Source organism: Mus musculus, chromosome 4 (assembly GCF_000001635.26).
Source record: "Mus musculus strain C57BL/6J chromosome 4, GRCm38.p6 C57BL/6J".
NCBI lineage: Eukaryota > Metazoa > Chordata > Mammalia > Rodentia > Muridae > Mus > Mus musculus.
The window spans coordinates 85,331,357-85,359,054 of NC_000070.6; the positions used below are offsets into that span (position 1 = coordinate 85,331,357).

At 41.1% G+C, this 27,698-nt stretch overlaps 1 protein-coding gene across 2 annotated transcripts in view; it reads left to right on the plus strand.

The window, feature by feature from the left end:
• Positions 1–27,698, plus strand: part of Sh3gl2 (SH3-domain GRB2-like 2) — a 183,925-nt gene that overhangs the window by 125,901 nt on the left and 30,326 nt on the right. The window contains exons 1-3 of one of the 2 annotated variants that reach the window (XM_006537710.3): positions 5,411–5,417; positions 15,768–15,836; positions 23,971–24,043. In XM_006537710.3, coding sequence (XP_006537773.1) covers positions 15,828–15,836; positions 23,971–24,043 — 82 coding nt within the window. In that variant the 5' untranslated portion in view covers positions 5,411–5,417; positions 15,768–15,827. Of the gene's footprint in view, positions 1–5,410; positions 5,418–15,767; positions 15,837–23,970; positions 24,044–27,698 lie in introns of those variants that run through there. The other variant, NM_019535.2, reaches the window with a different exon arrangement.

The window sequence follows — 27,698 nt, forward strand, 5'->3', positions numbered from 1 at the left end:
GACTCTGTGAACATCATCCAGCAGTGGGGGAATCTTCCTGCTTGCTCGAGTCTGATTTTTTCCTTTCCTTGTAGTCAAAGTGTTATGTTCATCGAGAGGATTTCACTATTTAGTTCTCACGTAGAAACCAGTAGCCATGGCAGTGAGCTTTATGGTTTGGGGGACCTTGGAAGCCTTCCTGCCAACAAAGTAAAAGGGTGGCAACTTATTGAGGACAGTGGGATTTGAACCCAGCATCCTTGTATCTCCTAGAAGTTCCATTTGCTTCTCATGCCATGCATCTTCCTTTAAATCTTTAGTTTAATCCTTTAAATCTTTCCTGGATTTTCATCCCTTTCTTGTGAATACAAATCTATAAAATACTAAAGGTTTAGCATTACATAAAGAAACTTTCTTATAGAGGGTGAGCAGTAGCTCAGAAAACACACCACCATCTATACCACCCAAGTGTCAGTTGGTTTTATACAGCTAGGAGGATGCTAAAACTGAAATGTTAGCAAAGTTCAATACAGCGTGGGAAGATCTTTTTACTTTTATTAAGGATTTATGAAATGAGATTTACTGGATATAGTGGCTTCTATGCCCCATCTAGCCCTTTATAATATTCAGCGACTCCCCATGAGCTTTCTGGGTTCTTTACCATAATAGAATAATATTGTGGGGATGCTTTGCTGCCTTCTGTTTCTTGATTGCCTGAGGCTCAAGGGTTGTTGTCTATCCTGGCTTACATCAGTTCTGAGAGGTTCCTGGTTAGCACTGTTGTCTTTGCCATTCCAGTAGCCACACTTGGCTGCTGGTTGTTGGCCTGGTGCACTCTCCACTTCCTTATGGCTATGTATGAGGAGGATACACTGCACACTGACTAACTCAACTGAGACTAAAGATGTGTCTAATTGTTGAATGCCATATTCAACATCTTTCTTAACTCCATGGAAACAGTTCTATCTGGCCTGGTGAATTGCAAAGTAGATACCAACTCTCTCATATCCAGTTATTTCTTCAGTAATGCCCACCCTTCCTATTTAATCCCTAGTATTTATGATGACTTTAGAATAACAATATGAAACTGTGATTCAAAACATTTAGGGTTCTAATAAAACTAAGCCTTGGAGAAAATAGGGAGTAACAGAAAATTTGGTAAAGTTTGGGCATCACTATAAATGCCAGAACTACTTTGGATGATAATATGCCAATAACTAGATAGGTTGAAAATTATACACTGTTTCTTGTTTTTCTTGGTAGCTGTGAGAAAAATACTTTGACAAAACAATGTAGGGAAGAATCTGCTTGCTGGGCTCACAGTTCCAGGTTATGTGTCACCATTGGGAGGAAGTTACAACCGCAAGAGCGTGAGCTAGCAGTCACCGTGAGCTAGCAGTCACCGTGAGCTAGCAGTCACAATTATCCGTAGACAACAAACAAACAGCTGTTCATGTTCCAGCCTAGCAATAAATGTTCATGCTTAGTTCCTTCTCTCCTTTTCTTGTAGTCCAAGACTTACCCATAAGATGCTCACATTTAGGGTGGGTCTTTCCACCTCAATTATCCCAATGAAGAAAATCCCTGGACTGAGATGGCCCAGCAGGTCAAAGTCACCTTGTCTTGGAACTCACATAGTAGTTCAAAGGAACCACAGGTTGTCCTCTGATCTCCACACATGAGCCCCTGTGCGACAAACCCTTTCAAATTATTTAGATAGACATATTAATTAATTAATTAAGTAATTAGTTAATTAATTAAAATTTAAACTGAGAATCCCTTTTATTGGCATTGGTCTAGTTCCATAGACCTACCTAATTTAGATAGTCAGTCCATCATTGACATTCCCTTCCCATACGACTCTACATCTTGTCAAGTTGACAACTGAAATTATCCATCATATGTGCACATACCTATAACAGGAATTTTATTTCAGGTCAAGTATGTTAGAGAAAACTCACTCATATAGAACAGTAGCTCAGAGATTTTATAATCATGAAAAATGTAAACCCAATCTCACATATCCTGGTGAGGAGATGGAGAGGCACACACTGTTGTGTAACAGGTAAATGGCTGACTTGTATAAATTAACATGTAGAAGTTTGATGTGTATATCTACTGACATAGCTGAAGGTTACTGGAAATGCTTACTATATGGTGCCATTTGGGTCAGGTAACCATCAAAAGCTGTCTGTTTGCTGTTGATGATTCAGGGATCAGAAGACTATATGGTATAGGTCAAGTCTAACTCATAAGCGTTTTGAAAAGCCACAAGAAAATGATTGCGTTATTAAACTATTGTCAACCAAAAGTCAAACACTTGACACAGGATACATCTGATCTCTTGTCCTAAAATATTTCTGTTTTCCCCTACTGTGGATCCTTGATTACAGATGGCTACAGGTCACCACACACCTTCATTCCAGGTCTTACAGGAAGCCCCATCATTCCATATGGTCCAGCGTCTTCTGGCTTTATCTTGAGTTCCCAGGACATGGTAACCTTCAACCTAAGGGAACACAGACCTGACAGATGGTTGCATAGCTTTTGGCTCATCCAAGGAACTGTGTTGAACAATTCTTTACTTAGCTCCCCACAGAAACATTGTAAGATGGAGTCTCAGTGCCTAAGGAGTTGACATGCCCCAAACCACATCCTTCACACCTTCCTGCTACCCCTGCTCCTCTCTTGCTCCTCGCTCTGCTTGCTGGTATCACCTGTATCCCAGGTTCTGCCTTGGAGATCTCCAGAACAAAAGAAGGAATGGGTGCCCATCAACACCACAGGAAAACAAGCAGGAGAGAATACTATTCATATCTTATTCTGACTTAAAATCATCTGCAGCCAGTGTGGCTAACTATTAATGTTTTTAATAGCTAGGTATACATTTTGAGCTTGAAATAATGCACCAAATTCCTATAAGAAACTACTCTAATTTTTCATTCTCTCTTGGAAACCTGATACCAGCGATTCAGAAAAGCTTTCTTCATTGCCATGCACATCTTGACTAAAATCAATTTGCTATAAGAATAAAGGAGTACTTCTGGACTTAAATAGGAAAAGATGGTGGCCACATCAGTCATACAGAAGGAGATGTCCTCCTCTTTCTGATTGTATCCAAGTGAAGCTATCTCTCCCAACAGTTGCTGGCCATCTAAAACCTTCTGCTATATTAAAAGGATTTTGAGTTTGATAAGAGATTGAACATGTTAACTGATCTAGAAAACATCACTGAGTGATGGCCTTCTATTCAAACAAACAGAAATCCCACAATTTGAAGGAAACTTCAAAATAATTTATTAGAAAATCGTCTTCAGGTTCAGGAAAATCAAATACCATGAAGGAGCTTTGTGTGCCATGAAACGAGAGGACCCAGAGCTGACAAATGAAACATAACAGAGAAAAAGAAAAAGCAACAGAATACTTTTAAAGAATTCTTCCTGGGAGAACAGGATGTTTTTATTAACAGTCTCAGGGCTTGAAGCATGTAGGACTGCTTCCAGGGAGAAGCCTTATGTTCATTGCTCATGCCAGCCTGTGACAGTCACGACTATGGTCTCACAAATCAGAGGAAAATGCCTTGTGTAGTCCTCAGAGCAGCAGTGATCGCTCTTTCTGAAGCAAGCATCCTCCTGTGATGCAGGGCCCTCATTTGGCCCAGGGGCTTTGTTTGCACACGCCTTTAATCCCACCACTTGGGAGGCAGAGGCAGGTGGATTTCTGGGTCCAAGGCCAGCCTGGTCTACAAAGTGAGTTCCAGGACAGCCAGGGCTACACAGAGAAACCCTGTCTCAAAAAAAAAAAAAAAAAAAAAAAAACCCTAGAGAACCACTTACCTACTTTCAGTACAATGACATTGATCATGTTTCTTCTGGCTGTGGATTGAGTACTCATATCCCTCACAATATTTAATGTGGGCGTTCCAACCCTATGTGATCTTGCTTGTAAGCGAGGTCTTTTCTGGGAGTTGAGGTTAGATGGGATCTTGAAGTTAGAGCACAGATCACATGAAGATGGAATTGGAAAGCACAGATCTCTAAGTAAGCAGGACAACTCTCAAAAAGGCTCAGTATGTCAGTACCATATTCCTAGTCATCGAGGCTTCAAGAGCTGCAGAAATACACTTCTATTCTTTACACCACTTAGAGTGTGATAGATTTTGTGACTAATTTCTCACTGCTCACAAGAGGAAGGCTTTTATTCAGACCACAAGAGCTTGAAGGATCTGGCCCCAGCAGCTTCTCTGACTTCTGTTTGATGTGTTTCTCCTCTTTCTCTGGTCTTCTACCAGGCCAGCCTCTTAGCAGGAGCTCCCCACTCCCCCATCTACCCTTCACATGCTGTCCTCCAGCATCTCCAGTACATGGCACTTCAGTAAAGCTTCTCTAAGGAATGCATGGGAGAGATTAGAGGCTAGCCAGCCATTTCTACTGCAGTGACTGAGCTGACTGAGGAGAAAAAAGGCAGTAGGGGAACACAAAAGGCACTGACTGTCCTCACTAGTTTTAATGCTCTTAAGTAGGCTAACTCCAGCTTTTACTGGGATTTCTTGGATTTCATTCCATCTTCATGGCTCTCTTTAATCCCATACCCTCAGGCCTGTATGTACTACCTTACGATACAGAATAATGAGATTCATTATGGCATTTTTTTAAAGATTTATTTATTTATTACATGTAAGTACACTGTAGCTGTCTTCAGACACACCAGAAGAGGGTGCCAGATCTCGTTACAGATGGTTGTGAGCCACCATGTGGTTGCTGGAATTTGAACTCTGGACCTTCGGAAGAGCAGTCGGGTGCTCTTACCCACTGAGCCATCTCACCAGCCCAATCATTATGGCATTTTTAAACTTATATGCTGTTTTACCTTGTTTGCACTCAGGCCCCTTCCTCTTCTCCCCTTGTTTGCTTTGCCCCCTTGCCTACCCCCTTTGCTCTTGTTAAGATCTTACTGTTGGGGCCTGTGACCAGTGCAGCCTCTGATTATAACTACCCTATTTTCTGTAGCAACTTCTGGTCCTCAGGCTTTGCCACTGGTAGAGAGGATTCAATAGTAAAGCCAAGAAGACAAATTCAGTGGTTCTTTCTGGAGCATTATATCAGGGTGAGCTAAATAGAAAAGAGAGGATGAAGAAAGAATGCAGACTATATTCATGTTTGTGTTTTTCACTGGGCCATGCTGTCTTGCAGTCTTCTGATACACTGCAGACTGGCTACTTGCCAAGGCTTACCTGAACTCTGAGAGCCAAGTGAGCAAGATCAAAATCAGTGCCTTTCATGACAACAAAGGAGCATTTGAATAAACTATCTTTTAAAAAAATACTCAATTTTTAAAGAAATATTCAGTCTAATAAGTATTGAACCCAGGCTGTAATTGTGCACTGGACTCTGAAAGTCTTTAGGGAGGTACAGATGACCCAGTAACATGCCACTCAGGTAGCAAGCATATACACAGAGGGACTTGGAGATTTGATATTAAAAGTCACTATCATGGAAATAACATCAATCGATTCTTATTGGTAACCAAGAAATTTTTATCACTAAAAATCCCATATCAATGAAGATGGAAACCAAGTTAACATTTCTACATTATTTCACATAAAATTTTCACATAGCTTTAGCAACCCGTGTAGAATCTTTACGAAAAGAAAAGTTTCATTGGCCAGGAGGTCGGGCAAGCTGGGTTTCACAGCTAGCAAAGTTCCTGGCACACTGAGGGTGTTAATTTGATCTCTCTTGTAGTTTATTAATTTGGTAGGTTTACTCTACAGACAATTTGTATTCATTCACTCATTTGTTCACTCATTCATTTAATACTATTTGCACCCAAAATAACCATAATCTGAAAGCAGTGGGGTCTTCAATGTGGAATCTGACTTGAATTCCATTACTTGGGAGGCAAAGACAGGAGAATTATAATGGTTCAAGGCCAGCCTGATCTAACAGATTCAAGCCGGCCAGGGATGCATTGGTGACAACTTCTCTAAAGGAAAGGAAAGGAAAGGAGCAGCACCATGTTATTTTCCCTGCAGACCTACCCTGTGTGGTTTTCCTCTTTCTGCCCTTTGCTGTCTGTGGCCTTCCTTTGCTGTATTGTAAAGCATAGTGCAGTACAGTGAACCTTCTTTAGGGAAACAGATCCAGGTGGATACACAGAGATGGTGGTTACTCACCTGAGGGAGTTCTGTGTCAGTAAATCTGCCCTGACCGTGGGTACTGTCTGAGATGTGGCGCAGGCTGGGACTCTGGCAGAAACTCTGACAACAGTCTTGAAGAAGTTTTTCTTTGCCATGGTAACTTTGATATTGTTCTAAAAAGTTGTTCATGCCATTGGATGAAACCTGCCCACATTGTTAAGGATAATGTCTCTTAACGAACACCTGTAGTTGTCAGTTCCTTGCAGGCCTTCCTTAGTAACTGATTGAACAACTATGTGCCAGACCCCAGCTCAGGGACAGGCATTGCAGTTTTAGTTGTAAGTTGTTAGAGAATTCTGTTTTTTCTGAACCTACATATTCTGGCTCTACTTTATAGATGAAGCAAAGGGTTCTGGGAAATTCCTGTTTTAAAGCTAATTCACAGAGAGGCCAGTGCCACCTAATAAATGACAGCTCAGATGGAGCCTTCCCTTACTCTGTGGCAGAGTCAGCTGGTAGGTATTGTGTCCTAGGTCATTCCATTTGTTAAGAAGATCTAGAATGCCATTGTCAGCACTGCACCTTCTCTCACTGTGAGTACCGTTTCCTTACTCAAGTGAGTTTGTGATGCAGCTTTCAAGAGTTGAAGAAACAAGCCACACAGAACATAGTTTTGCCTTATGTCCTATAAGGTGGTGTTTTAGTAGAACTGTGCTGCACATGTGGTAAACAGCAAAGAAGAATAAAATTCTTCTGCAGTCAGGGTAGAAAACACTCTAGGAGTACTACGCTTCTCTAGGAAAAAAACCCTGAAACATTGCCCTCTGGAGTTCTGGAGTTATTCTTCATCTAATGAAGAGTGTCATGGAGAAGGGGAGTAAAATAAATGCTTTTTAAAATATTCCCATATTGTGTCCACGTGACAATCTCCTATGAGATGAAAATGAGATCACTTGAAAATGAAGCTTTAGAAGCAATACTTATAAAGTATTATAATACTTATAAAGTATTATAAAGTATGTTATAAAGCGCCTTCCTTGCGAGGAGCTCACTTCACATGAGGCACAAGAAGTAAGTCTCTGCTTCCATAGAAGGATACATGGATATAATTAGCCACATTGTCCATGGAGAATTTCCACTCGGGGAAAATGGGGATTAGAAGTTTGTTACTTTTAACTCCAGTGAGCCACAGCAGAAAGAAAGAAAGCTTTATACTCAGTGGTTCTCAACCCATGGGTCACCACCCATTTGGAGGTTGATCAACCCTTCCACAGGGTTTCACCTAAGACCACTCGATAACACAGACATTTATATTACAATTCATAAGAGAAGCACAATTACAGTTGTGAGGTAGCAATGGTCAGAATTTTATGCTTGGGGGATCAGCACAACATGAGGAACTGTATTAAAGGGTCGTAGCATTAGGAAGGTTGAGAGCCCTGATACAGATGGATGCTTGCGTTTTCTGCATAGCATTTGATGAGGAAGATAGGAGGGAGCTGGGGAAAGACCAAGTACTTAACCTTGCCCAAGCTTCTTTCAAAGGTTTTAGCTGTAGATATTCAGAGAAACCATACTGAATTTCTTTTCAAGTCTACATTTTGGAGAAAGTGTTCTAGTGTTCTTCTACTTCATGCTCAGGAACAGTCAGAATTTGCTTAACCTAGAAGATACTTAAGAATACTTTTACTTATAAAAAAGAAAAAAAAGTCTAGATGGGAAAGATCAGTGTATACTTTTTTGAAATTCATTTTTTTGAAACACCATGGCATTTAAGTGTTCCAGTTTAAGGACTGAGAAAAGCTGGCGTGAGACTCGTATTCCATAAAGGGAATCTACCCTGTCTTCCACCCATGGGAGGACCACCATCTGGATCAGTCCAGATCTGCACATAGGAAGCCCCCGTGTCAGGAAAGTGATGCTGTAGGATTCAACCCTTCTGACATGCTGACAGCTGTTGCATCCACAGTTTTTACTGATTGAATGCCATTAAAGATATTTTTTGAGGATTAGAGGATGCACTTTCAGTCTCTCGGGTGACGCTCTCCAGAAAGGGAAAATAGAACAGCATGCTGTTGGAAAGCTAAGACAGCCTCTCTGTGAAGACCTTGTACCTTAAAGAGTGCATGTAGTTGGTGATATATTTTAATTCATTTATATTTTATCAAAATGCAATTAGAAGCTGAAAGTCCTCCCTTTTGTGTGTGTAGTGTTTTTTGTTAAGTCACAATGACCCTTAAGCAGGGATATAACTATAAGATCAAGGGGCTTCTCTAGCAGATGCTAGCTCAGGGTTTGCAACACAACCTGCCTAAAGAAGACTTATCATTTTAAAAATTATTTTTTAAACGTGTAACATTTCCTTCCACTCATACTCTGGTTTAATTTTAAAGTAGTCTACTGCTGAGTCCCCCTCACAGGTGAAGCTGGTAAGGCAGAATTGTTATGCATTGGTCATTTTTGCAACTGAGAGTTCACTTTGGAAGGAACAAAATTTATGTCTCTTGAATATTTTGAAGAATCATTGTTTCAAGTGGCTTAAAGGAGGAAAGGAAGGGAAAAATGAGGTAACTATATTTTAATTAAAAATATAAAATAAATACAATCTATATCCAACAAAATGCCATATATTAGGTGTTTGAATTTTCTAATTTTTGAATATATTCTTTATAGAGACAGTAATTATATTTTAATTAAAAATATAAAATAAGTACAATCTTTATCCAATAAAATACCATATATATTAGGTGTTTGCATTTTCTAATTTTTTGAATATATTCCTTATAGAGACAAAATTTATTTAGAAGGTATCTCTAACTCACAGAGGTTCAGAGACAGTGTTAACTCAGGTGTAGGTAAGTGTCTTCCAGTAGCAATTCTCATTTAGATTTTCTTTCTCTTGTCTCTGATCATTATGTTACTGAGGTGTTGGACATTTTAAGTAAAACACATGCACTATGGTTTCTACATTTTCCACCTTACCATTCAACGGGGCACATGTCCTTCACACTTTTGCTAGTGAAATAGATCCGTTTGCTCCAATGGCTGATGAATCTCATTAAAAGTCTGAAAGTATCCTGCCATGTTGGTCACCGATAATGGAGAAGATAAGTGTGTAATTGGACATTTAAAACAATATATAGGATTTTAAGAGCAGAAAAGGGAATAGGCACAATTATAAAGCAGAGGAAACTTGGCTCTGTCTGATAGGCAGTGGAAGATAAAGCTAACGAAGCCACACCAGAAGTAAGTAGAGAAGTTAGGACCTAAGTGAGGCATGAGAGTGGAAAGGCTGGTGTGATTTATCTGGAGGTATCCACGGCTCTTCTGTGTTTGGTAAATGAAATGTCGTGCTGGCTAGGATCTGAGCAGCTTAGAGAAGATGGAGTCTGGAGGTGACAGGTGGCTGGAGGGCTGATGAGTCATTGGCACAAAGCAGGCCAAGTTCCTTTGGTCGAGGAACAATGGTTATTATTGAAGGTGTCTCCTGTAGCGATTCCTCTTTACATTGTGCTTATCTAGCAGACAGACAATAGCCTGGGAACTGCAGACTCGGAATTAAGAAATTGATCATGGTTACTCAGAAGCTATACCTCTTGTGGGACTAGCTAAGAGTGGTCTGCTTTACGTGTCTCTCTCATGTTCACTGCAAAATTCCCATTGCCATTCACGTTGACAAATCTTTACCAAGTTCTTCTTGAAGAATAAAGTCAAAAAAGAGGAGAGTAAGATAACTGGTCTGGAAATTTAAAAAATTATATATTGGTTGGGTTAGAATACGGAGCCCAAGTGAAATGTATGAGTAGAGGCAATTAGAAGTACACTCTCCCTGTTATACTAAAGGGTGCTGTTGGACATCTTGTACCCTTAATGTTATAGGTTTTTAGATAAATTGGAGAGTTGTATTTAAGTGTGGTTTTAGGGTTGTATCTGGTGCAAATAGAAATATTAGTTATATTGTACTGATCTGTTTAAATTAATTGAATGTTCTTAAATTTCTTTTTAAATAAGTGAGCAAATTTTCAAATAATTAGAATATTAACTAGCCATCAGAAATAACTAAATATATTAACTAGTGTGCTATTTTATTTTAAGGATCCACTTCAGTGGAAACCAATAGCACAAAATAATTAGGTATCTAATAAGGAAGACAGAAGCCTTCATTATTGGCCTCATGGGCTAAAGAGCCCCAATTCTGTCACCTTGAGTCTTACTAATAACACATTACACTATAGTAGCAGTTATTCAAATGAGAGGAGATATTTGCCTTACTCCTATAGAATGAGTCAGTTGTTATTTAAGAAGCCCAATATTTATTTCTGTGCCATGATATATATATGTGATATGTATGTATGATATATATATATAGTGAACTTTGTGACCTAGAAACATGTCACAGAGAATAAATGGAATTATTTTGAGTGCTGCTTCCCTCTTAGGAATATAACTGGATAACAAAGTTATATATCCTCATGGACCAGTGCCTAGCCCACTTCTACAGAGTGGTTTCATCCAACAACTGATGGGAGTAGATGCAGAGACCCACAGGCAAACACTAGGCAGTACTCAGGAAACACCTTGAAAGGGGTGGGGGAGGATTGAGGAGCCAGATGGGTCCAGGACACCAACAGAACAAATAAGCAGGTCCCATAGGGGATCCAACAGAACAAATAAGCAGGTCCCATAGGGGATCCCAGAGATTGGTGTGACAATCATGGAGTCTGTGTGGGTCTGTAGGTCCTTTTCATATATGGTAAGGTTGTATAGCTTGGTCTTCCTATGGGACTCTTAATGGTGGAAATGGGGATGTCTCTGACTCTCTTGCCTGCATTTGGGACCCCTTTCCTTCTGGTGTACTGGGATGCTTTGTTTGATATAAAGGCATGCATCTAGTCTTATCATAACATATTATGCATGTGTGATTGATATCCCTGGGTAGCCCAGTATTTTTGTTTTTGTTATTGTTGTTTTCTGAAGGGAAACCGAGGAGAAGTGGATCTGGGAGAGTAGAGAGAGGGGAACCCAGAGGAGTGTAGGGAGGAGAAACTGAGGTCTGTGTGCAATGTATGAGAGAAGAAGAAAAAGAATAAGTAGTATATCAACTAGCCAGTTAGGTCAGTGTCTTAGTCAGGGTTTCTATTCCTGCACAAACATCATGACCAAGAAGCAGGTTGGGGAAGAAAGGGTTTATTCAGCTTATATTTCCACATTGCTGTTCATCACTAAAAGAAGTCAGGACTGGAACTCAAGCAGGTCAGGGAGCAGGAGCTGATGCAGAAGCCATGGAGGGATGTTCTTTACTGGCTTGCTTCCCTTGGCTTGCTCAGCCTGCTCTCTTATAGAACCCAAGACTACCAGCCCAGAGATGGCACCACCCACAAGGGGCCCTCCCCCTTGATCACTAATTGAGAAAATGTCCCACAGAAGCATCTCATGGAGGCATTTCCCCAACTGAAGCTCCTTTCTCTGTGATAACCCCAGCCTGTGTCAAGTTGACACTCAAAACTAGCCAGTACAATTGACCCCTTGTCAACTTGACATACAAACACATCACTTTTAAGCCTCAACCCTTACTTTCTTATTCATCCCCAAGATCTAAATAACTTTAAATGTCCCACAGTCTTTGCAAATTAAAAGTTCAATCCTTTAAAAATATCCAATATCTTTTAAAATCCAAAGTCTTTTTACAGTTAAAAGTCTCTTAACTGTGGGATCCACTAAAATATTTTCTTCCTTCAAGAGGGAAAAATATCAGGGCACAGTCACAATCAAAAGCAATAATTAAACTAAAACTGTCCAATGTCTGAGATCCAACTCACAATCTTCTGGGCTCCTCTAAGGGCTTGGGTCACTTCTCCAGCCATGCCCTTTGTAGCACACATGTTGTCTTCTAGGCTTCACCTGTCTGTACTCCACTGCTGCTGCTGTTCTTGGTGGTCATCTCATGGTACTGGTATCTCCAAAACACTACTGTCTTCTACTGTAACTTGGCCCTCTTCATGGTGCCAAGCCTCAAATCCTTTGCAGGACTCCTTCAGGCCTGGGCCTTCAATTGCAACTGAGGCTGCACCTTCACCAATGGCCTTTCATGGCTCTCACAGTGCAGAGCGTCAGCTGCTCTGCATGACTCCTTCATGCCTTCAAAACCAGTACCACCTGGATGACTCTCACACATTACTAAGTCCCACTGTAGCACGAGGTACAACCTTGGCTATCTCTGGAACACAGCCTCTGTACTCTCAGAAAATACTTCCCAGAAGATGTCACCTCAATGATGCTGATCTCTTCTTAATCATTGCTAATTTCTTAGCTCCAGCTAACCAGCATCAATTGTCCCAGTAATGCCAAGTTTTCACTTTAGTAGTTCTGGTACCTTGTAAATCACAGCTGATTCTTCAGCCCCAGCTAACCTGAACCACAGAATCTTCACAATGCAAAATAGCAATGGCCTTGAAAAGAGTCTTTAATTTTCCCTCTGAAATTTCACAAGCCAGGCCTCCTTTTTCTGCACTCTTCTCAACATTATCTTCTAAGCTCCTACACAACATCTCACAGAGTTTTTAACACTGAATGGATCTTCTGGCCCAATATTCCAAAGTCCTTCCACAGTCCTCCCCAAAACATGGTCAGGTTGTCATAGGTTGTCAATACCCGACTCTGCTGGTACTAATTTGTCTTAGTCAGGGTTTCTATTCCTGCACAAACATCATGACCAATAAGCAAGTTGGGGAGGAAAGGATTTATTCAGCTTACATGTCCACATTGCTGTTCATCACTGAAAGAAGTGAGGCCTGAAACTCAAGCAGGTCAGAAAGCAGGAGCTGATGCAGAGACCATGGAGGGATGTTCCTTACTGGCTTGCTTCCCCTGGCTTGCTCAGCCTGCTCTCTTATAGAACCCAAGACTACCAGCCCAGAGATGGTACCACCTACAAGGGGCCCTCCCCCTTGATCACTAATTGAGAAAATGCCTTACAGCTGGATCTCATGGAGGCATTTCCTCAACTGAAGCTCCTTTCTCTGTGATAACTCCAGCTGTGTCAAGTTGACACTCAAAACCAGCCAGTACAGTCAGCATCAATATGAAAGTCCTAGCTTCATTCAGTGTGCATGATGGACCATTTTTAAAAAGTTTAAATGTAGCAGCTTTATTAGGGAAAAAACATAATTTTTTTTCCTGATCTAGTCTTATTATATTCCTTTTCCTTCTCTGCCAGCTTTTGGATATGCTTTATAAACAAAATAACTGATGCCAGTAGATCAGTGGGATGGAGACAGTATGGGTTACTAATCACTGACATACCCTTAGTGTCTCATCTGATGCCTAGCGTCCACTACTCTGGTGCTTAGCAATTGATAGAGAAAGAAGAGAAATTAAGGCTGTTCTCATTTGGGTAATATTATTGAAAGCATGGTATGGCATTTTGTGATGTAGATGAAGACCATGAATTTTTTCAGAGATGGCCGATATTGGATTATCACTACTGTATCAGAATTCTCTAATTTTAACACAATAGAGGAATTTCTTAGCTATATCCTTTTAGTGTACATTTTGAAAATAAATGAGGACCATTGACCTCAGTTACAGGTCACATGAAGAGTCTAACTGATGTATTAATTATATATATATATATATATATATATATATATATATATAAAACGGATATTCCCATACAGTACGCAAGGCCAAGGTGGTTCCACATGGGAGAGGTTTATTGTGAGGGAGAGACAAAAAGGAGCGGCAGGGTGAGTGGAAGGGGAGAGAAGAGAGAGAGAGAGAGAGAGAGAGAGAGAGGAGGGGGTGATCTCCTAATTTATATGGAAAGTGACATAACACAAGTAAGGGTGGGAGGTGAGCCAAGTGGGTTCTGGGATATGAGGGTTGTTGGCTTGGCAATGCACGTCATGGGTCACATAGTTAGCGCCTAGTTTTGGAATGTTCTGGTACTAACACTAACTATGATGATACCCTGCCAAATGAGACTTTGCATACAGTGAGTTTTTCTAACATTGGAGACAACTGTGTGTAATATAGAGATAGCAAGTAATAGTTGTCCATAAAATATTTCTCTGTTGTGTTGTGTTGGTCTTAAAGTAGATTAGAGTTTGCTTGCCAAATTTAGTGGTCAACTATATAGTTTGAGCATAAGACAGAGGAGGTCTGTAATATGAGCTAAATTATTGTCAGTGAACAAAAGTGACTGAGATAAAAATGTATTGATGTTATTTTCATTGACATTTCTGTTTGAAGCACTGACATTAATCTATTTATAATTGTATTAAAGAAAATTCTGGCTTCTCAAAGTGTGGAATGAAAGTTAAATAAACTGATGTGAGAACTGCTAGAAGCTGACGTGCAGTTTATTAGGGAGTAGAGTTCGCTGCATAAATTGCAGGTTCAGATGTAGGTTTTTACGATACCACATCATTTTCATGACACCTCTACGCACCTCATATCCCACACTGTATCATGTCTATTACGATGCAGTAAACAGAGAAATCTTATATGCAGCGATGGTCGATTCTTCTGAATGTATTCCTCTTGGCAGAAAGCAGTGAAAGGCAGAGAGAAAATAGCATAAGAAACACACCTCAGGGTTCAACAAGAGATTGCCAGCACTTTTGGTGCCAGGAATTGGTCTCCAGAAGCCCCTGCAAGAAACCCCAGCCAACCTCACTGAGAAAACCCACATTGCTCTCAAGATGGCTGCAAACAGAATACAGTGAGGCCCCCTGTAAATACTCTCTGCCAAGTAACTCTTGAAGGAGGTTAAAAACCATGCTTCAGTATCCGTGCTTATGGAAGCTATATAGCACAGTGACGTCTTAGAGGAAAAATATATGTACACCGCCACTGTTAGGGTGAAAAAAGAATCAATATTCCTGTCTAATAAAATCAGTGGTTTTTTTTTCCTATGATTCTGTCATACATTTTTATTATTCTTGATTTGAATCATTATTTCTGAAAAGGATAGTATATCTGTTTTTAATTAACGTGAAGTTTGTATTGAAATTTGATAATCTGCATATTCTAATTGACAGTTAAATCGGTATAGTAATGGAAAATGATTGAATGTCAAGGAAATCCCCTCAACGTAGTTTGATGTAGCTTCTTGCCGGCCTGTGAGGATATAAACAGGGAGACGACAAAGCAAGTCCTTTTATCTGGAATCAGCTGGGCTCATTTCTTCTCTAATAGTTAAATGGATGCTTGTGATTATCTGTTCAATAGCCCATTGAGGAACAGGTTGAACAAGTAGCAATTTTCTACCTAGGAGCATTTTAGATCCATTATCAGAGGGAAATGATTATTGTGTGATGTGGCTGTTCCTTAGGACTTACAAAGGAAAATGTTATCAACTAGCTCGCTGTAAAGTGACTTGTGTAACGGAAAGAGCACTGGGGCTGAAATGAGAAGATGCAGGTTTGAGTGCCCGATTCAGTAGCCACCTGGCTCGTGACCTTTGGGATGTTGCTTAGACAAACTATACTGTGACACTATGACAATGGAGCTGCCGACCACGGTCAGGGAACGGTTCTGAGGTCATGTTAGGTGCTGTTTCTAAAAGTACTCAAAACTTTTAACCCTTTTTTTTTGTGAAGGAAAGAAACAGTTTCTAATGATCCCCTGTTGTTCTTATCTCCTACAGAAAGTGAGTGAGAAGGTGGGAGGAGCGGAAGGCACCAAGCTCGATGATGACTTCAAAGAGATGGAGAGGGTGAGTTTTCCCTTCTTGGCCTTCCTTTGGCATGGAGGTGTCCTCTGTAAGACGGTGGAGCCGTTCTGTACTCAAGTCTCAAAATGATCCGTTTCATTGAAAAACATGCTCCCTCCCTTTGTAATTTGAAATAGAAATGGAAAGCACACCATCTTCTCTGTGTCCCTCCAGAGCCTCTGTGAAGAAGCATGCGGTCTGCACTTTTCCTCATAGCTTTTGCTATCACTTTCCCGAATCAGTATGGTACAGAGCTGCAGTTGAATTTGGGTGGGGTGGAAATGAGAGAGGACAAAATGGAGAACGATGTCTCAAATCTTGTAAGAGACTTTGAATCTCTCTCTGACTGCAGTGGACTTCCCAAGTAGGATGCATCCTGCTAGGGGCAGGTCAGAATACTGAAGAGAGAGCAGTTTGGGAGTCCAGGCGACTTGGCCTTCCTTCACTCTATGTCTACCACTCACTGTAAAAGACCAGTGTTTGTTGAATTGTCTATTTTCAAATGACAGTAGAATGAGAACCCTAATGCTTACTGAATATTTCTTATTATGGATCAAAGTAAATTATTTCGCATTCTGCCTGAAACATTATAGGTTCTGAGCAAGTAAGCTGGAGTTTGTGGGTTAAATATCTTTTTTCTTTTGAGACATTAAAGATGTTTTCTCTTTCACTTTGAGGTTCTTATCAAGAAGTAAGTGTTTAGACTTAGGCAGATAAGTGAGTGTTGAAATGCAGAGAGAAGACCGTGAATTGGTATTGAGGGGCTTGGTCCCGTGCTTGAAGAGAATGTCATAAGTCCATACCCAGTACCTCACAGCTACTTTCTGTTTCCTATCTGCAGAGGGTTGTAAATACCCCCTGATCTTCAACCACAGCTGGTAAACAACACCCTTTCCTGGTGATAGAAACAGGAGCCTACCCTCCCTTGTCAGGTCCACATCTGCAGACAGAGACACATCCTCAGGAGCAAAGCCTCACTTTCTCCTGAGGATCCCAGAGATCTGTTAACGTGCTCCAGCCTCTGGAACTTGCTTAGCTCTCCTTAGCTTCTCCCCTTCGTTCATTTTCCTTGAGAGGTCTTGCAGTGTGCTGCATGGCTAAGAGCCACATCATCACAGAAGCTGAGGCCAGCAGTTAGCAACTTGATGTGTGCAGGTGTCAGGAGTTATTCCTGTAGTTCACATGGGCCCAAAGTAAAGCTGCTAAACTAGGTATCTCACGGTAGAGACAAGCTAGCTCTTTGTGTCTTAAATGAGACTGAAAACCGAAGGAGGCTGGAGCGGCTAATTAGACCTTCGGAGACTCACTTTGCTGTGAAATCCATGCCAGTCTTACAGACTAATTTAAATGAGAGGATCTTGCCAAGTATCTTACTTTAGGCTAATATCACAGACGTCCTCCGAGTCTGAAGATGAAGTGTAAAGAGTTCTGGTCCTTATTTCATCAAAAGTCACTGAAGTATTTATTTCAAACCTCAGTATTCCTGTTATAAAGCAAACTTCTGCTTGAAGAACCTATGTGTGTTCCTGCATTTGGGTTTTTCTCTAAGTAACTTGAGATGTTTAGATTTCAGTGCAGTGTAGAAATTTGTTTGATTTTTATTGCATATTGCATAATATAAAGGATGTCTTTTTATCTTATCTGTGATTTTCCTAAAGTTCGTACACAAATTGTGCTGAGCATATTGGAAGATAGGCTTTTTCTACAGTCATTGAAGAGCATTTGCTGTGGATTTCGAATATCAAGCCGTTAATATTCATGCTAATAATTCAAGTACTCATAAAAAATATTTTAACTCAGTGTCTCTAAACCTACAGAAGATTCACCGCATCACCTTTTCATGGTTGGTTTTCTGTTCACCAAGTGTTTGATGTGGAGAAAGCTTTATTTAGTTTTACTCTCTGAGGTGCAATTAGACAACAATAGGAAATAAATTAGAGGTCTGTAGCAGACAGCACTCCTGGGAGGGAGGTGGCCGTTCCTAGAAGTTCTCTCTAGTCTCAGCCTAACCTGCTCTTCCACTGAGATTCGATCCCAGACCATTCCTGCTTTCACAGAATATCCTTCTCTAGCCGATGCCCTGAGGCCCCTGGTTGAGTCGTCTTCACAGACCCAGTAGTTACTCTAGATGACAGTTCTCTTTCTCCTAAGTACCTGCTGTGCGGTTGCTTTCATTTTAACCATAAATGTCACCATTGTTTACCAATTTCATTAAGTATAGGTTAAATTTCTTTCTGTGATCCAGACACTGGACACTGTTTTTATTATAATGCTGCAGATTTCTGTTGTTGCTGTTTATAGAAGATTCTGGAATCTGAGGAACTTCTGGTTGCTTCTTAAATTTACATCCATTGCTACAGTTATGCTAACTGGGGGAGGGCTTCAATGGGTTGATATGTAGTTATTATGTTCATTAATTCACTTGGAAGATAAATGAATACCATGTCTGCCAGGCATTGTACTGGGAACTAGAAACAGGATTGTACATGAGGACCAATCCCTCTAAGAGCTTTCAATTTGAGTTTGGAAAACAGGAATATAAATAGATTCCAAATCAGACACAGTGCTTAGTGCCCTGGGAGGATTTCCTTGAAAAACACCAGAGAGAAGCCAAACATGGGCTTCTTAGAGCAGTGGAAACTTCTAGAGGAGAGAATACTGAGCTGAATCTTCAAATATTCTTTGGCACTGTATATGAATATCATGCAAAACTCACAGTCAAGAGGGATAAAGTCTTTCTGCAACCTGAAGAGCATCTTGGGGAAATTCTTTGTTAAGGTCACAGAAGGGTTTAGGGCTAGAAATGGGGGGAAAGGTGATTTAGGTAAAAATAGAATTCCTAAGGGGAAGCCTCAAGTCTTAAGAAAGGCAAGATGTTGAGAAAGAAAAGTTGCCATTCTAATTGAATATGAGGGTAGAGATTGGTGGCTGAGTGCAATGTCGACAATGCTGGTAGATGGTGTCCCTCATGTCCATGTCCATCATGTCTTAGTTTCTTCAGGGAGACAAATTTGGTATCATCGAATCCCTTGTGAGAGAAGTAGGATTCCTGAGTAGAAACGACCTGAATCACACGACAAAACTTCTGTTTACCAAAGCTGCTGTTTTGTTGTTGGTGGTGGTTTGGATTTTGTTTGTTTGTATGTTTTTTGCCACAGACCTGCTCACACTGAAGCAGAGGCTGAGCCTACAGTTCCCTGCTGTCATGGGAGGTGTACCACTTACTCATTGCTTGAGTTTTGTTTTTGAGTAAGTTTTGTCCAGGATATGTCTCACATGGGGGAGAAGAGAGGGAAATTGCAGCCAGTGTGCTCAGAATTCCTTCTCTGAGGAGACTTAGGGTTTACCATGATACTGGGGTCTCTCCTTCATGGAGCAGCAGTGAAGGAAACATAGTCACTGGCCCAAGACACTCTCTTACTGATGTAAGCTAGATGGGGAGCTGGAGTCACAAACAGCACAAGCTTCAAAGACATCCTTCTGCTCTTCTGGGACTTCCATGGAGACAAGCTTCCTTTCAGCTATCTGTGTAGAGTGTATTCCCAAGCTATACTTGGTGTGGGGTAATGCCTAAGATGATTAGCAAAATTAACATTAGAGTAATCAGAGCCTAAATCAAGCTTCATCTTCAAAATACTAATTCTCTCTTAGCCTTTATGAACACAAGATTTCTGCTTTAAAGCGGGGAGTTTGGAGATGGATGTTAACTCCCCCGGAGTTAGTAGGGAGTAATTAAAAATACCACTCTTGGATCAGCCCGTGTCTCTCTGCCAGACAGGTCTTCCCAGGGTGCAGCTTTCATCACATCCCTGTGACTTGTTTATTCAGCACTTCAAGAGTGTGTATATTCTTAACTCCAGTAATATTAAAATTAAAAACTTGAAAAGATGTTGGTGTTTTATATGGCCTTTTAACTTCTTTCACATAACCACAGCAGATTATTCCATATCCAAGTGATGATTTAATTCATGCCATTATTATTGATTGCCAAACTTTCAGGCTGTCTGTACAGCATGTAAGGTGTTCTACCTCTGACATCGGACATCTGACAATATGAAATAATGTCCCTCATACTTCCATTGCTATGTTAAAGAATTCATAGTTTTCATGTTCTTTAGTTCACAAACTACTGACTCATTTTCTATAGGGGAGAATGGTACTCTTTAGAAGTGTATGAAAACGTAATGCCATTATATCAGTTCACCAATTCCTGCTTTTTAGAGTTCTGGTATCTGGTGCCTCAAGACTGGAATTAACAACATCATTCATTGATTAAGCAGGGCATGTTCAATAAAGCTCAAACCTTGTTAGTTCAGGAATCCTCACATTCTCTTGGTAAATCTTCTATACTTTTGGGCCCTTGGGGTCTTTTCCCTCTGTTCCTGCTCTCTAGGGCTGTTGACACACACAAAGGATCCATTGACAGTGCCTGTGTCAGTAAGAGAGGTTACATTAAAAGAAACAAAACAAAACTTAGAGAGCATTGAAATAAGAAAATTGTATGGCTATCATGTACATAAAATAGAAATCTTAACTTCTTCTTTAACCCTCTAAGATGTGCAGGTATGTTTAGGGTGTATTTCCAAATTTATACACAGCAAAGAGGTGCTTAAGAAGATTAACAAAATTAAAATGGATTCGTCAGCAACCAGAGCCTAATTCCATCCTCATTTCTCAAAATACGTGGTATCAGTTAGACTCTGTAAGTACATGTGATATCCACTGTGAAGCAAGACATTTTGGAGACAGGCTGTTAGCTCTCAGGCTACACAGAAGGTTGTCTTTGAAGCTCATCCTTCCCTGTGGCTTACTGCCATAGTCTCGACCATTAGCCATCGTGTGGGAACAGCATGCGTGCAAAACTCAAGGGACAAGCTCCAGTGTCTGGCCTCACCTTCCATTGTTTCTTATTTACAGCTGTGTATGCCAGGATAGCTGATCTGTGAACTTAGAGTCTCTGGTTTTCTTCCTATTTATTTATTTATTTATTTATTTATTCACTTTACATCTGAATTGCAGCCCCTCTCCTCATCTCCAAGTTCTGCTCCCAGAAACTTGCCCCACCTGTTATCCTCTCTCCTTCTCCTCAGAGAAGGGAAAGTCACCCTTGGGTAGCAACCCGCACTGGCACATCAAGTTTCAGCACGTCCTCTCCCACTGAGGCCAGACAAGGCATCCCAGCTAGGGGAAGGGTTATCCAAAGGCAGGTAACAGAATCAGAGACAGCACCTACTCTAATTGTTAGGGGATCCTCATGAAGACTAAGCTGCACATCTGCTACAAATAATGTAGGGGGTCTAGGTCCAGTCTTTACACGCTCTGCTCTTTGATTCAGTCTCTATGAGCACCCATGGGTCCAGGTTAGTTACAGAGTTTCCTGTCTTAACCTCCTATCTGCCAGTAGGGCACATAAGGATCAAGATGCTTGTACTGATGTATTTAGCTTATTATCTGGGTGGATTATGGAGATAGAAACAAGGCCTTCAGGCTTATCTGGCAAACCCTTTACCCACTGAGCTATTTCCCCATCCCAAGAGAGCCATTTGCTTGTTTCTTTCTTTCTCTGGACTTACAGTTATAAATTTCAAGACTTATCAATGGAGAAAGAGTCTCAAGTATTGAGAGTTTTTAAATCCTTGGTATTAAGAAAATGAAAGTAAAAAGACCAGAGTCTGTGAAGAATATGTGCCCAGGATTCTGCCTTTTTAAAAAAGTCATATTTTACACATGGATTTAGAGTCCCTAAATATGTGCCTGTGTTCTATAAATTCACAGTTAATTTCCTTTCAACAGCCTTCTCAATGGAGCTTGTCTTGTACGGATAACAGAAGTACTAGAGGCTTCTACATCAGTTAGCTCAGAGTATGGGAAGTCTGTGTTCTCAACTTCATAGGAGACTTTGGTCATACCATAGGGAACACTGTTATCTTTTTGTCCCCATTCCATTTTAAGGTTGAATTCTACTCTGGAAGCCAAACATAATACTCTTAATATTGCCATCTCTAAGGTCTCTGGACTCTGGGATTACTGGCTTGATCCCCATGAACCGCTTCCCATGTCTTCCTTGCTGACCCATCTATGGACAGTGTACAGTAGGCACTGTGGCTGCAGCTTCTGTTGAGAAGTTAGAACAGTTGGGGATAAGGGGCCCAGCAAGTCAGCATGGCAGTGCTACTTCTGTAGGATCAGGTCCAGATATTTACTGTAGATCAAATTGCCATAAGTATTGAAGCCTCTCAATAACTAACTAGAGGATGGGGTGGCAGTTCTTTGCTCCTCCCCCTGTTTCAGTCATTTGGCAATGGTACAATGTGTCTCCTGGCTCTGGTGTTCTATCTTCTGGAACTGGGGAGAAATACTTCTTTCTTGTCTTCTTGTAGGGACCTTTCCCTTTCATGGAAAACAGAACAGTCAGGAGCAAGCTTGTGAATCTTGCTCTATCTGTTTCCTCCTTCAGGTAAAGATGCTTAAATCTCTTTGTGGAGAAAGAGATGGGAAAATTTGGACGTGAGTCTGCCTCCTAGCAACAGATGACACCAGAGTTTCAAATAGCCACTGGGTAGTTCAAGTCTCAAGTCTTCTGATGCTTTCTTTCTTAGAAACCTTGACCTTTAGATGACATTTCTTCCTGCCATGGCCAGAGAAGACACCTAGATACAGTTGGCATCTAATTGCTTAATCCCCATCTGTCTTGGAGTCAGTAGGAGATGTGTGTTTGTCCTCTCAAGTTCTCTGCACTTTCAACATGTTTATTCTGTACACAACCCTGAACTTGTTCCACCGGTATCAAGCAAGCATTCTATGATTTGAGTTCATAAGGCCACCTGGCATTTTGATAATAATGCCAGGACCTCATTTTGTAGTTTATCAGCCTGGGAGCTGCCATTCCTTTACCTCTAATTATCCAAGCCTCAAGTATCTTGAAATACTGAGTCAGTCAAAAGGATAGTCGTACAGGGTTCATAAGCACGCTAATGCATGCTAAAAAGGACACTTGCAAATATTATTTTATACCACTACAGGGTCAAAGGGACAATCATGTTTTTTTTTTTCTTATCATCATAATCACAACTGCATGCTGTATTATGACTTTGGTGGATAAGAAGTTATTAAATATTGAAAACCAAACCAGATAAGATATTTCAGTAGATAAGGAAGAGGAGGAGGTTTACCCTGTACAAAGCAGTTAGTTGTAGATATTGATTAGGAACCTATAAAAAGAAAAGAAACAAAAATATTATCAATGGCAAGGGAGCTGATTCATTACTCTTAGTCACTCAGCTGTGTTGTATGAGCCAATGCCCTTCACAGTCTGATAAGAAATGAGGTTTGTGGAGAAAAGTAAGCGGCTCTAGCGCATGTTCTTTCCCTGACGTGGGTGTGTGGAGAGGGCAGGGTGGGTTGCAGGAGGAAATGATGACCTTTCACAACGTTCAGAGATGGGATTTTCATGTTAAAATCCAGTATTTATAATTAGCCAAGTGTTTAGGACCAGCTAGATGTGTTTACGAAGGGCTTTTCTGCCCTGAAGATGTCAGAATAACATAACAGTATAAAGAGTATTGAAGAAGACATGGTCTTTTAAGTGTATCATTATTGTTATTGTTGTTATTGTATGTTTATCATCCCACCCACAAGCATGATACATACAATGGAGTTTGTTCACCACAGCATGGGTGTAGAGGTCAGAGGACAGCTGTGTGGGCTTATTTGTATCCTTCCACCTTTTCATGGATTCCAGGAATTCAACTGAGGTCTTCAGGCTGGCTGATAACCTTTATCTGTTGAGCCACCTACATGCCCCTGCATTACTCTTAGTGGAGGAGAAACCTGTCACTGAGTTTAGTCCATTCATAGCATCTAGTAAAAGCTTGAGGGAAAAAGTGTTACTGACATAGTGCGTATTGATTTTGCTGAAAGGTAATGAACTATACTTTGAAACGGAGTTTTGGAAATTACCAGTTTCCTTTGGATGAATAGGCTTTTCAACAGACATCGCTAAAACACAAGGCCACATTTCCTCCTAACTGCTCCTGAAGCCTCTCACCTACTCCTGCAGGACTTGTCGCTGCAAGAAAACTCCAAGACTCTAAAGTAAATGCTTGTGTCATTTACGACATTTATTTCTTCATTGCAGAAAGTGGATGTCACCAGCAGGGCTGTGATGGAGATAATGACAAAAACGATTGAATACCTCCAACCCAATCCAGGTAAGTGCTGGCCTGTACAGGTGGTGTTCCTCTCAGGTTTGCCTCTCACTGATTGACAGTTTGTATTTGGTAGGTTTCTCCTTCCTTGTGAGGGAGGGGCCACTTTAAATAAAGTTCAAGTTGAAATGCCTGCAAGATAAGTGATGGCATTTTCTCCAACTGAGGGGTATTTAACCATGAGTGTGTAAGGCTTTGGTGCCACATCATGCCATGGTAGCTATAAGGTTTTTTTCAACTGATCTTTAGTTTTTCAAGAAATAGTAAGGAGGAATAATAAGATGGCTTTGAAATGAATTGTGATATTTCCAAAAGATAAGAAAAGGAGGAAGGCAAGTATTTCTGTGAAATGGAAATGGTTTGTGTGCATAGGGCATAGAGGACTGCCCCTTCTTAGTCTTCTCCAGGTAAAACACAGGCCAGCATTTGTTCCTGCAATCCTCTTACGCTAGATCAAGACAGGACTTGTAGATTAGAGGAAATGGGGAGTTCCTAGAAGAGAGAACCAGGTATGGCCGCTGCTCTCTCTGTTATCCACTGAGGGACCAGGGCAGAGCAGCCTCCACCATAGGCCTTCTTACATTCCATGGGCTTCAGTTCCTGACCACAACTACAGCTTGAAGCAAGGTTGAGCGTGCTACTTGGTGAAATGTGAGTGTTTGGGAAGCTGGTGGCCCTAGCATCTATTGATTTCCTGGGGATTTCACATAAGATGCTAGGTCTCTGGGAGTCCTTGGGATGTAGGTAACTATTTCAGTCCCAGTGGGTTCAGATGCAGGGCCTAAGTGACAAGGGGAGAGAGAGAGGGAGAGGGAGAGAGAGAGAGAGAGAGAGAGAGAGAGAGAGAGAGAGAGAGAGAGAGAGAGAGAGAGAACGAGCTGAGGCTGGCAGGCTCTGTCCTGCCTCCTGCTGCCAACTGAAGATTTCTTTCAATTTTTACTTATCATGGCAGCTCAGTTGCTATTTCAAAGGTGAATCAGAGATATGGAAATTATATTCTCTCTATTAAAAATGAGATAATATGAAAAAGGTAAATATAGAAAAAAACTTGATAGAATACAAAAATGAGTTTAACTGATGGTAGACTGGGTAAGTTTTCACACTGATTTATAAGTCACCTAATGAATAGCAAGAAACCAAGTTTCATATTGTTTCCTTCCTTCTTCCTAGTGTTTACATTCAACAGAGTTACAAAGATCTCACAGACAGATATGGATTAAGCAACTGTAACAGATCTTGAAACAAGAACAACTCACCTCACTGTGCTTTGTCAAGGTTATAGTTTTATAAAAGCAAGAAATGTTCCTTTTGTCTTTGCCAAGACCCTTAAAGTACCCCATTTATTCATATTCATGTTTGAATGAATGGTAACTAACTTCTGTGGGGCCTACTATCATGAATAATAGGAGAAATGTGGTATTTTTAGGTCCTACTGCAGCTTCAACACAGTACCAGTAACACCGTCTCATCTTAAAACACAGCTAATTTTATTTTCTATCTCATACATGCGTATATTTTATTTTCATTATATTCATCCAGTTCCTCTCTATTTCCCTTCCTCCCACTTTTCTGCTTTTCAACCAGTCTCCTATTTCCAAATCTGTGTGTGTGTGTGTGTGTGTGTGTGTGTGTGCCCGCGCGCACATGTGTACCCCAGTGAGTGTCATTAGGGCTGCTTGCACACATGTGAAGGTTATTTCCAGCAGCATGGACAATTTGTGAGTGGCCTACACCAAGGGAAGATGACTTGCTCTCTCTCAGCGGCCATTAACTGCCTGTGAGACCTCAGGGAGAGGTGGAGCCTGCTGAGTCCCTCTCCATCCCTGATGGGATGTGGACAGACCTCATCCTGTTCAGATAACCACAGCACTCTGCTATAGTTGAGTCCAGGAGGCACATCATACCAAGAACACCATATTCCACAACACTCCTTTCTTCTCCAAGTCTTATATTCCTTCTCCTTTCTCTACTACCATGTGCACCAAGGCTTGGAGGCTGTGAGTAGACATGAGTAGGCTGGGCACTCAAGTATACCCTTGTCTTCAAGCTTTCCCAGTTATGAATATCTGCAATGGCTCCTACCTGCTACAAAAGCAGGTTCTCTGACTAATCTCTGGGTAAAACCAAAATATTTATGAAGAAATTTGAGGAACAACATGTCCATTTAGCAGAATAACTTCTTTGGGCCAACCCATAATGCCTGTGACCTCCCCAGCCATGGGCTTTTGGACACAATTAGAAGTAGGTATGGGTTCTCGCCCATCAAGTGAACCTTAAATCTAATCAGGAAGGGGTGTTGGATGCCCCCATCAGAGATGTGCCACTGTTGTGCCAAGAAACGTGTTCTCCTTGTCTGTTGCTAGTGTAGCATGCTGGTTCCACAGCTGAGTAAGACAGTTTTCCTTGAGCAGCCCATAGAGCATCTTCTGCTATATGGGGGCTAGTTATCAGGGAGGAAGTTTTCAAATAGGCTCTGGCTTGTTTTCTCTAGTCCTCCTATCAGAGTGTGTGATATCCTCAACAAAAAGGTCTTACCTTCTAGTTCTGGTGGGCAACCAACAGCAGTAGCGATTGCCTGTATTCCTGAGGGATGTCATGGAAACCTCTAAGACCAACAACTCCTCGGGAAATATCTGACCTCTAGCACTAGGATTATTCTTTAATAACCCATGGCTTCTGGGAGCCGCTCTTTCCACCAGTACAGGGCACTGCATGTGCAATGTTTTGTTTTCTTTTTAATTATATTTTTAATTAGCAGACACGATAGCAAGTTTCCTTATGGCTTTTTTGTATATCCTTACTTCCTACCCTGTGACCTCCTCCTATCTCCCATCGCCCTGCCCCATCCCTGCTTAAGTGTTTCTTGCCCTCACTATTTCCTACTTTATTTTCATATTACCTCATATTCTCCTAAGCATCCTCTACTGAAGCCCATTTTCACCCCTTTCACAGTCCATTTCCTGCCTCCTGGGCTGGTCAGAAACTGTCTTGGTCAGGGTTTCTATTCCTGTACACACATCAAGTTGGGGAGGAAAGGGTTTATTCAGCTTACATTTCCACATTGCTGTTCATCACTGAAAGAAGTCAGGACTGGAACTCAAACAGGTCAGGAAGCAGGAGCTGATGCAGAGGCCATGGAGGGATGTTCCTTGCTGGCTTGCTTCCCCTGGCTTGCTCAGCCTGCTCTCTTATAGAACCCAAGACTCCCAGCCCAGAGATGGTCCCACCCACAATGGGCCTTTCCCCCTTGATCACTAATTGAGAAAATGTCCCACAGAAGGATCTCATGGAGGCATTTCCCCAACTGAAGCTCCTTTCTCTGTGATAACTCCAGCCTGTGTCAAGTTGACACACAAAAACAGCCAGTACAGAAACTCTTACACACACACACACACACACACACACACACACACACACACACACACACACACAAAGTTCAACCTAAGATCCACATATGAGACAGAACATGCATTGTTTGTCTTTCTGAATCTGGATTGCCACACTTAATCTGCTTTTTAGTTCTAACCATTTTCTTATAAAGTACAAAATTTCATTGTTTCACAGCTGAATATAATTTCATTACGTTTGCATGGGAAGCATATCTGGGCTTTCTGTTCCCTTGCTGTTGTAAACAGAGCAGCAGTGGAGATGGTGGTGA